This window comes from Siphateles boraxobius, unplaced genomic scaffold, assembly GCF_051911475.1.
Source record: "Siphateles boraxobius isolate OS27281-9 unplaced genomic scaffold, OSU_SipBor_1 73, whole genome shotgun sequence".
Classification (NCBI taxonomy): Eukaryota; Metazoa; Chordata; class Actinopteri; order Cypriniformes; family Leuciscidae; genus Siphateles; species Siphateles boraxobius.
The window spans coordinates 1,992,578-2,004,112 of record NW_027509201.1 but is presented as its reverse complement, the minus strand read 5'-3'; the positions used below and the strand labels follow the sequence as shown (position 1 = coordinate 2,004,112).

The 11,535-nt window shown below is 47.2% G+C and overlaps 1 protein-coding gene across 1 annotated transcript in view; it reads right to left on the bottom strand.

Annotated features, from left to right (window-relative positions):
- Positions 1-1,355: 1,355 nt before the first annotated feature.
- kcnk12 (potassium channel, subfamily K, member 12) overlaps positions 1,356-11,535 on the bottom strand; it is a 45,867-nt gene continuing 35,687 nt past the window's right edge. The window contains exon 4 of the mRNA XM_077217349.1: positions 1,356-3,388. Coding sequence (XP_077073464.1) covers positions 2,496-3,388 — 893 coding nt within the window. The 3' untranslated portion in view covers positions 1,356-2,495. The remainder of the gene's footprint in view (positions 3,389-11,535) is intronic.

Here is an 11,535-nt window from a genome sequence, read left to right as displayed (position 1 = left end):
TACAGTAAGAAAGCAACCGGAAGTCATTCATTTTCTATGAGAGTTGGTGATTTGAGACAACATGAGCGACTTTGTTGTAAAGCAACAGAAGTTAATTAGAGCTCAGCTTTATGCAAAAGAGCAGTAATGCATTGTGGCGTTTACCAGTGCAGAATCATGTTTCAAAATTGCACATAATGAGGGCAAATGGGCTATGAGCTTATATTGAGTGTGTTTACATGCACAGCAAAATATTGATAATTATCAAAAATCTGCTTATTAAAAAAACTGTTTTAGGGGTTTGTGCAAATCATGGAACAGCCTAAATGAGATTTTGAAATGGTCAGGATTCAGTGCTACACAGTCACGTCCACACTGAATAAGCTGACAGAATGTCGATCAAGCCATTTAAATGCAAAGCAAAATCGTAATAAGCATGTTAATGAGTGCATTTACATGCGTGATCTAAGGTCATGTCGTAAACAGTTTGAGATGTTCTTTTAACTGAAGGTTGCAAAAAGGTTAAAGCAAAACTGATTTAAACCAATTACACCCATTCCACTTTAAATGTAAACACACACACCAGGATTTTGTTGCTTTACTCAGTTTGTGCACGTCTTGTTTACATTTTGAAGAAAATAATTTCAAAATCTCATGTGCATTTCACGCAAATCTCATGTTGTCTGCGTTTTAAGCACAATCAGTGTAGGATTGTGCATGTAAACACATTCATTGTGTCGAACAATATAGCATGCACATAGCTGGTTTTCTTTCTAAATGGTTATTCAAAAACTAAGACTGTTCTATAAGAAGCTTTCTCTGTTGAAAACCAGGCACACACTATATTTCCTGGGCAGGTGTAGCAAATATCATGTAAGCGGACTTTTCCTTACTCTCAGACGCTGTTAATAAGATGATAGCGGAGGGGTTGAGCTCCGCTGGAAGTCTAGTTCTGCGCTGATAGACGGCTCATATTCTCTCTCAGGGGTTCTTCACTTTATTTCTCTTTCACTCTGTCTCACTCCATCTCTTCAGCTCCTCCTCTCTCCTCTTTGGGGAACAACCGAGTTTGGCTTTGAAGTTCTCATTATGTCACTATACGAGGGTGTAAAACCCTCAGCTGAATTTTTCAAACATGCACTTCTTGTCCATGAGATCCCTATTGACAGGAACACCGATTTGAATGGGTACGGTAAATGCACACGCTTATACAGTACAAACCTCCCAACCCCTAATCTGCATACTGTAAAGTCGCCATTTGCAACTATAGAAATAAGCTTTTGCTCTATGTTTCTCTGTCTAATGCTGCATACTAGCTCGCATAATATCCATCCTCAGTTCTAGGTGCATGAACAAACTGTACATAACAAGTGAGCCTGTGTTAGTTTGAGATATTTGTAGTATGTCCAAATACAAGTACACACTCAAAAGTAAGGACTTTTCATTGAGGAGTGAAGTACATACATTTAATGCACAGCATAAGTATGCGAACTAGTAAAAACTAAAAAGTTTGCGACATGGAGATGATGCATAGTTGTAAATCGAGTGTGCTATCCGAATGGAGTAAAAAGGATGCTACTTCTACGTATTTGAGATTTGAAAAGCTCTACTCAGGTCCTATGAACAACCACTGGTAGAATAGTAAAGTCTAACTTCAGAGCGTTTGTTTAGGTTTAGTTAATGTATACAGTGCTGTCTACAAATTCTAGAAAACATGATAATCAGGGTTTGTTACGGTTGATTACTTGAATATGTAAAGTCACTTATGGTGCGAGCAAGTCCTCCAGGGAAGTTCGTATTTACGAGTTGGTAAGTTGTAATTACGACGTCAGGTGCTTTCAATAACTTTGGTCGGAGCAAGATGGCCTTTTCTGCATGAAATTCAACAATGTTTTTTTAATTCTACATTTACAAAATGAATAAAGAATGCGCTTTGGGTGAATTTTCGCTTTTTATGTTTTTAATAAATTTATGAAGGTGCAGTAAACTGATATGCTATAGTAATTTGATTTACCAGCATGTATGGAATGTGCTGTATAAATAAACTTGCCTTGCCTAATTGTACAATACTATCGGTATTATATAGTATATGATATTTTACTATATGGTATTTTTAACATGCACTTAGTTTTATTGTTAAAAAAATATTATTTTAAAACAAAATCACTTAATACAGACGCTGCATCCGACATGTTTTCTCACTCAGTGTCTCTAATCGTAATTATGACTTTGTGGTGCCCGTTCATGTGCATTTAACTCGTAAATACGATCTTTCTAACATGATCTGAACGCACCATTACTTCCTAGCATATGCTGCAGTCCAAAAAACCTAATGGATATCCTACACAGTTCATGCATGTCATGCTGTTCTACACAAGCTCAAGACAAGAGTCGGGAAATTTAAACATAATCAATCGCAAATCCAAACCGCTTTACTTCCAGAGAGAGTTGGAGAGGTTTTACTGCTAAAGATAATCGTTTTCGAGATGCTTACCCTGTTTAGGCAAACGTGAGCTCTACCTAGAGTCACTGGTTTCTGCTAATCGGTTGTTCATAATACCGAGAGCACCGACGCCACCGGAAAAGCCGTTTTGCCTCGAGCTTCCGCAGACCGTTCTTGGATATCCGTTTGCTGACTCCGAAAGCTGTTTCTGCATAATGGCCAGTGAGATTTTATTGGATCCCGTCAGATCCCGCATGGAGATCATCTCACCCGAAAGCCTACGGCCCTCCGTGTCGCTATCGCAAGGCCCGTCCGAGTCCGGCGTTTGCCCGAATCGTCCCTTTCGGAGGCGTGAGCCGGGCCTGATAGCATTGCGGCGTCCCAAGAAAGCGTTTGCCTTGTTGCAGCGTTGGCAACACAAGCAATTCATTTTCCCCAACATCCAGTTGAGGACCTGCTTGATAACGATTGAGATGACATTGAAGAGAGAGTATATGCAACAAACTCCAGCCAAGATGAAGAGACAGTTAGCCAACCGGTAAAGGCTTTGGTAGCCGTACACAGCACTCTGACTGCTCACCAAATCCCCGAATCCAATCGTGCTGAAGGTGACGAAGCAAAAATAGAGCGAGTCCAAGTACGCCCAACCCTCGACTGGAGTGTACATGGCCGACGCGCAGCAGGAGATCACGATGGCCGATAAACCCAGAATGAGCATCACGTGGTACACCGAGGGCTTCCAGCCAGGCAACGTACTCGCAGCGAAGTCCTGGCAGATTCCCGGCGGCAGGAGACCACTGGTCCTCAGCCGACGAAGACGAACGGCCTTCATCACCACAGCCAGCAGGGTAATGATGCGCTCCAGAAACAGGTTGAAGAACAGGATGGTGGCCGCACAACCTAACAGACCGTAGAAAATCAAGAAGATCTTTCCAGCTACTGTCACAGGGGTGGTCATCCCGAATCCTGCGGAGAAAAAGACCAAAAGAGCTCATTACAATGAGCACTGCTACAGAAATATACACTCTTATATAAAAAAGGGCGTAACACTTTACAATAATGTTCATTAGTTAACATCAGTTAACTAGATTAGTTAGCATGAACTAATAATGAACTGCACTTAAACAGTATTTATTAATCTTTGTTAATGTTATTTTCAACATTTACTAATTCTTTATTAAAATCTTGTTATGCACTGTGAACTAACATGAACTAACAATGAACAGTAGGCTAGTGTATTTATTAACTAATGTTACCAAAGATGAACAAATACAGTAACATATTTATTGCTCATGGTTAGTTCATGTTAGTTAATACATGAAAGTTAACTAATTATTGTAAAGTGTTACCAAAAAAGGTACAAAAGCTGTCACTGGGGCGGTACTCTTTAAAAAAAAGCTAATAATATGTACCATTTTAGGTCTAATATGCACTCTTCAGGGGTAAATAAGGTAAATAGGTGGTCACTTATTATTCAAAAGTACAGTCAGAGATCAATATTATTGATTTGACTGCACTGACACTATTGGATTAGAAATGAACTGAGCTGGACGATGACATCATTGTTTTCTGCAGAACTGCTTTATAGATGAAATGAACAAGTTTAGTAATTGATGATCTTTACGACAGAACTGAATCAACACTGAACTGACTTCAGCTGAATAATTTCTTTTAGAGCTGCCGTACAGCCGAAATGAACTCTGTTTGCATTTTCCTGTTATCACTGTAAATATGCTTTGAAACAATCTGTACTGTATATAATAAAGCGAAATAGAAATAAAGGTCACTTGACTTGACTTTTAAAAAGGTTCTGCCCCAAAGCCTTTGTGCCTTCTGAGATTGGAAGGGTAAATCTGTCAAGAACATGTCTGTGTAAATTAAATATATTTTATATAAAGAAAACGAGGTAAAACAATAAAGATTTATTTGCATTTTGACATTTGCATGACTATTAAACTCATTTCCTCCCCAAATTCTCATTACTTTGAAGTAAAAAATGGTACATTATTTAAATTGTATGATCACACTTTATATTAGGGTCAAGTTCCCACTCTTAACTAACTATTACACCTTTTGCCTCAATAAACTCCTAATTACGGCTTATTAATAGTTAGTAAGGTAGTTGTTAAGTTTAGGTTCTGGGCTATTAAGGGATGTAGAATATGATTTCATGCAGAATAAGGCATTAATATGTGCTTAAACAGCCTAATATGCATGATTATAAGCAATTAGTTCATAGTGAAAATTGGACCCTAAATTACAGTGTTACAAATTTTACAAAACACGGTAGTTGCATGCCTTTAATTTATGCTGATTTTTAAAAAAAACGGTTTTAGGTTTTACTAATGAAATGTAAGAAATGTGCCATTTTTCTGAGATTCTTCCGAATGCTGAACAGTATTATGTTAATATTTATTAATATAAGGTTATGAGTTAGCTAAATGCTCTAAGAAGAAGTCTTCAGAGATTTTTCTGCAGAATATGATGGTTTTCGCTGTCCTGATGGAGGTTGCAAAATCATTCACTATAACTTGACTTGACTTGACTGCGAATGCTGGGATTTTTTTTTTAGCTGATATCCCCAATCTTTGATTATTTCAATAAAGACTGACCTTCAGCAATGCTGCACATATACGTACATCCCAGTGATTAAACTAGCTCATCTTTGACAGGTTACTGGAATTGATTTAGAGGGCTATATATTAAAGAGGATGTTTTCTGAAGGATTGCATCTGGAACACATCAGCGTATAAAGTCTTCTGCATAATTAAAAAATCCCTGGGAGAAAAAGATAAAGCCCTTTTTTAAGCAACACTTTTGCCACTTTAACTGATTAAAGTGAGAGAAAGTGAAAGAGAAACAGCACAATGAACTCTGCTGAAAAAGAATAGCATTAAGATTTCAGGTAAGCTTATGTGAACGCAAACACTTCTAGTTATATAAGCTTGATTCCCTTTCGAGAGGTCTCTCCTATTGCGTAAGTAGCTTACGCTATGGGAAAACTCCTTTTCTCGAGAATATTGAAGTCTTTATGTAAAACGCATTGCAGCTGCACAGCTGACAGCAATGAACGAAGGCAGCTCGGTCATTGGCTGTGCTGCGGCAACTTGCTCGAACCAATGACGGGGCGACTCTGAATGCGCGACCAATGAGCGCGCTTCGCGCCCGCGCGCGTCAGAGCCCGCCAAGATGGGCGTGGCCAAGAGCTATATATTGGGCGCCCCGTCATGAGAGTTCTTTAGATTTAATCTCCTTCAGCGAACACCTTCTTCGCTGGATCCTCCGGATTATTGAAGCTTCGCCGTCGAAAAGCATACCAGCGGGATTTGCTACGAGGACGTCGGCACCTTCAGCCGCCTTCTAACGCGATCCTACTGAGCCATCCGGCGTACTGCTCACGCAAGTATTTACATCTGTTCGCTCTGCGACACTTGTAAAAGAGCAATTTTTCCAAGGCGTTGTTTCAAATGCCTTCCTGCGCGTCGTGCAGAGACCTTCTCCTGGACGGGGATCGTCACATCATCTGCGCTCGCTGCCTGGGCCGGGACCACGCAGAAGCTGCTTTGACCAAGGGCGGATGCCCCGAATGTGACGACCTGGGTCTCTCCGCACTGCGGGCTCGCCTCGCCGCTTTCGCCGTGAGCGAGCCCATCGCCGCCATCCCTCTGTTCGAGCCGCGCACTAAGAAAAAGCGCCGCTCACAGAGGCTTCCTGAACCTGAGCTCAGTGACGTCACGCCGAGCCAGTCTCCGCGTGCTTCACCGCCGCTCTTGCCTTCCCCACCGCCGGTTCAGTTCACCCAGCCGGACCCACACCCCTCTAGCAGAGCGGTGGGCCTTGTGACTTTCGCCGCGTCCGAGGACGACGGGGGAATGGATGACAGCTTGTCAATCGACGCTGCATCGGACGACTGGCCGGGCTCCACTCTCGACCCCGCCCCGTCGACGCTAGCTAGCGCGAGCGGGGGCTCCACCATGGATAGCGAGATTATCCGCGTTCTCTCTAAGGCCGTGGAAGACCTCGGGCTCGATTGGTCTTCTCCCGAAGAACCAACCCGGAGCCGACTGGATGAGTGGTTTCTGCAGGGGCGCCAGCAGGCCCCTCGGCAAAGGCCTTCTCCCTTCTTCCCGGAAGTTCACGACGAACTCACCAAGTCGTGGAAAGCCCCCCCACTCTGCGCGCCTAAAGCCTTCTTTTTCTTCCTCGCTCTCCTCTGTGGACGGCGCGAAGGAAAGAGGCTACGAGGGAACACCGCCCCTCGAGGAGGCCGTGGCCAATCATCTCTGCCCGCCCTCCACCACCGGATGGAAAGCCAAAGCTTCCCACCCCTCGAAGCCCTGCCGCACTACTTCAGCTCTCGCCGGTCGCGCCTACGCCGCCGCCGGCCAAGCTGCATCAGCGCTTCACTCTATGGCGGTACTTCAAGTGTTCCAAGCCAAGCTTCTCCGCTCTATGGACGAGTCTGGCCCCGAACCCGAAGCCTTTAAGGACCTACGCAGCGCGACTGACATAGCCCTGCGAGCCACGAAGGCCACCGCCCAGTCTATCGGCCGTGCCATGGCTAATTTGACTGTTCTCGAGCGCCATCTGTGGTTGACTCTGACTGAGATGAAGGACGCGGATAAGGCGCCATTTCTCGAGGCGCCTATCTCCACCAGCGGGCTGTTTGGACCGGCGGTTAAGGGTTTCGCCGAACGCTTCACTGAGGCCCAGAATGCTTCACAAGCTATGCGGCATTTCCTGCCCAAGCGCTCCAGCTCATCGCAGAGCAGACAGAGGCCGCCGCAGCCGCAGCGGGCTAGAACAGCCCCCACCGCCTCTCAGCCCGCGCCTCAGGCTGACGCTCGACGCCGCTCGCGCTCTCACAACCGCAAGCCGCCTTCTGAGCGACGGGGTCCTCGGCCCAAGATTGTGCTGAACCCCGAGCCTCGAAAGCCGTCCTAGCCACAAGAATGAAAAGAGAGAGTGCGTGTCTCGCAAAAGCCGGACCACTCTCTCTGCAAAAGCTCAAGCATTACCCAGTCCCCTTACAGGCGGCTGGATATGTTCATACAGCAGTCAATGGGCCAGTCACAGAGCTCGCTCACCTGCAAACAAATGCCGTTTTTACGGCGACGCACAGAAAACACAAAAAGAGTCTTTTTCTGCCTGTGTCACTAAGGGTTCACATGTCCACAAAGTGTGCATTCCCAGATACTGTCAAAACAGTGCCAAATTCATTCCCAGCTCAAGCTGCGCACCCCATGAATGTAGATCACGTGCCTACGGTCATGTACGCACCACTACACACAAGCACTGTTCACACAGTTATAAATTCATCCCCAGTAAAAGCGGGAAACATTATAAAAGTGTTTTTTTTTACACTACCACTGTGTGGTACCACTGTTTATGCACCCCCACTTATAAACACTGTCCTTACAGTGTCAAACACAACCCCAGCCCAGGCTGCGAGTTTTACAGACACAGCGCGCACTGCTGTAATCACACACGCGCCCATTCACTCAGCTGCTCAGCGCGCGCCCGCGCCTCTGAGAGCTATGAGCTCAGGCGATTCGCTGGCCGGGTCCCTGCGTCACAGCGGCCCGCCCCTAGCCTGTATTCAGCCCATATCTGTACACGCAGCGGCATGGGAAAATATTCCAGATATGCCGAAATGGGTATTGAATATAGTAAAGCACGGATACTCGCTCCAGTTCGCTCGCAGACCACCACGTTTTACGACTGTGGTCGAGACGAAAGTGAGAAAAGAGTGCTCACATGTTCTACGCACCGAGGTGCGCAAACTAATAGAAAAGGGCGCTGTGGAAACTGTTCCCCCCTCTCTGAGCGAGGCAGGTTTTTACAGCCGCTATTTTCTCATCCCGAAAAAGGATGGCGGTCTCCGCCCCATCCTAGATCTCAGACACCTGAACAAAGCACTAATGATTCGCTCGTTCAGAATGTTAACAACCAAGCATATCCTCGCGCAAGTACGCCCAGGAGATTGGTTTCTCTCAGTGGATCTGAAAGATGCTTACTTTCACATTCCAATAGCGCCTCATCACAGGCCGTTTCTGAGATTCGCTTTCGAGGGACAGTCGTACCAGTACACAGTACTTCCGTTCGGCCTGTCCCTGGCTCCCCGTAAATTCACGAAATGTATGGATGCAGCACTTTCCCCCCTAAGGCGAAGGGGAGTGCGAATACTGAATTATCTCGACGATTGGCTGATTCTAGCACAATCAGAGAGTCAGTTAATAACACACAGATCTTGGATTATCAGCCATTTAGAATGCCTGGGTCTAAGAATCAATTTTGCAAAAAGCATACTATCTCCCAGCCAGAGGATTTCTTTCCTGGGAATAGTTCTAGACTCGATGCAAATGACAGCGCGTCTCTCATCAGAGCGCGCGCTCACCATCCGGCGCCTTGCAACATCATTCAGGGCGGGCGCGCTCGCCCCCGTCAAGCGGTTTCAGAGGATGCTCGGTCTCATGGCCTCAGCATCGGCCGTACTCCAGCTAGGATTGTTGCATATGCGCCCTCTCCAACGCTGGCTCAAGAGCCGCGTCCCTACTCACGCGTGGCGTTCGGGCCACCTTTTAATCAGAGCGAACCACGGCTGTATAAAAGCCCTGACGCACTGGAAAGCCGCCGACTGGTACCAGTCAGGCGTGAGTCTGGGTGTGAACACAAGGAGAAAGATGATAACGACAGATGCCTCCAAAATAGGTTGGGGGGCCCTTTACGAGGGCAGGCCTGTCTCCGGCTTTTGGTCAAACCCGGAGAAGCGCCTACACATAAACTGTCTGGAAATGAAAGCGGTCGCTTTGGCTCTCAGAGCCCTGCTCCCACAGCTGAGAAACGAACACGTCTTGGTCCGAACGGACAACATGACGGTAGTATCGTACATAAATCGCCAGGGTGGACTCAGGTCGAGCTCCATGCATTCAATGGCCAGGAGACTCATTTTATGGTCCCAGCACAACTTGCGCTCGCTGAGAGCAGCGCATGTGCCAGGTGCCCTGAACCAGGGGGCGGACATGCTATCCAGAGACAAAATTCTCCCAGGAGAATGGGCTCTCAACCCGCTGACGATTCAGTGGTTATGGAAAACCTTTGGCAAAGCGGAGATCGACCTCTTCGCCTCCAAGGAGAACGCGCACTGCCCTCTTTTCTTCACGAAAAGCATGGATGCGCTCGCCCAGAGCTGGCCGAGCCGTCCCTTATATGCCTTTCCCCCGATCGCGATGCTACCGCAGGTCATCAGTCGGGTCAGAGAGGAGAAAAACGCAGTGCTGCTGATAGACCCACTCTGGAAGAACCAAACATGGTTTCCAGATCTGATGCAAATGCAATCTGCACCACGGCCGATTCCACTGAGGCCAGACCTCCTCAGTCAGGCCAACGGGATGATATTTCATCCCCGCCCCGATCTGTGGGCCCTTCATGCATGGCCCCTCAACGGGTTCCCAGGAACCTCACGAGCGGAGCACTAAAAACCATCGCTGAGGCGCGGGCGCCCTCCACGAGACGCTTATATGCCCAGAAATGGAAAGTGTTCAGTGACTGGTGTAATGCCAAGGGCCTGAAACATGAAACATGCGAGATTACGAACGTACTCGCTTTTCTACAAGGGCTTCTGGAGGCGGGCCGCGCCCCCTCCACGCTCAAAGTATATGTGGCGGCCATCACAGCATCACACGACCCTGTAATGGAACGTCCATTGGGAAGAACCGACCTAATTATTCGTTTCCTAAGGGGCGCTAGGAGGATGAACCCTTCACGCCCCCCCTCAGTGCCGATCTGGGACCTAGCTACTGTCCTAGACGCTCTTAAAGGGCCTCCGTTCGAACCACTCCGAACCGTGCACCTTAAACAGCTCTCGCTCAAGACTGCGCTCTTGCTGGCACTCGCCTCGGTCAAGAGAGTGGGCGACCTGCACGCGCTTTCGACAAGTGCTGCCTGCCTAGAATTCGGACCTAACGACTGCAGGGTCGTCCTTAGACCGAAACATGGGTATATTCCTAAAGTGCTCACCACTCCCTTCAGAGCACAGGTTATCTCCCTAACTGCGCTATCGTCCCCAGCAGACGAACACGACGCTAATCTACTCTGCCCCGTTAGGGCTCTCAGAGTGTATTTGGAGCGTTCTGCCCTATTCAGACAGACAGAACAACTGTTTGTATGCTTTGGCGGCCGTACGAAAGGTTCCGCCGTTTCAAAGCAGAGAATCTCTCACTGGATAGTTGAGGCTATAGCGCTGGCTTATGAAGCTAAGGGACTTCAATGCCCCTGGGGAGTCAAAGCACACTCCACCAGGAGTGTGGCTTCTTCCTGGGCATGGTCGAGCGGGATACCGATCGAGGATATTTGTGCGGCGGCAGGCTGGGCCTCACCGTCCACATTTATCAGGTTCTACAACCTACAGGTCCCGACACTGCATTCCAATGTACTATCAGCATGATGCTAGTTGAACTACGAGTTCGTATCTAGATTATGTATGTGCTTGTGTCACACTGAGCGCCTTCTAGCCGCTCTGTATTCTTTCCCACATATAAAGCTCGCCTCTGCCGGCTAGTTGGATGATAACTTTGCTTTTCAGCTCAGGCACCTGCCTCTGGCTATCATAAGGCGAAGTTCAGCACGCACGGCGTTTTGCATGGTGTTCCCATAGCGTAAGCTACTTACGCAATAGGAGAGACCTCTCGAAAGGGAACGACTCGGTTACTAACGTAACCTCGGTTCCCTGAGAGGAGGGAACGAGTATTGCGTAAGCTGCCGTGCTTGTGCTTGGTTAGTTCGCTTCAGTCGTTTTAACCTAAAGAACTCTCATGACGGGGCGCCCAATATATAGCTCTTGGCCACGCCCATCTTGGCGGGCTCTGACGCGCGCGGGCGCGAAGCGCGCTCATTGGTCGCGCATTCAGAGTCGCCCCGTCATTGGTTCGAGCAAGTTGCCGCAGCACAGCCAATGACCGAGCTGCCTTCGTTCATTGCTGTCAGCTGTGCAGCTGCAATGCGTTTTACATAAAGACTTCAATATTCTCGAGAAAAGGAGTTTTCCCATAGCGTAAGCTACTTACGCAATACTCGTTCCCTCCTCTCAGGGAACCGAGGTTACGTTAGTAACC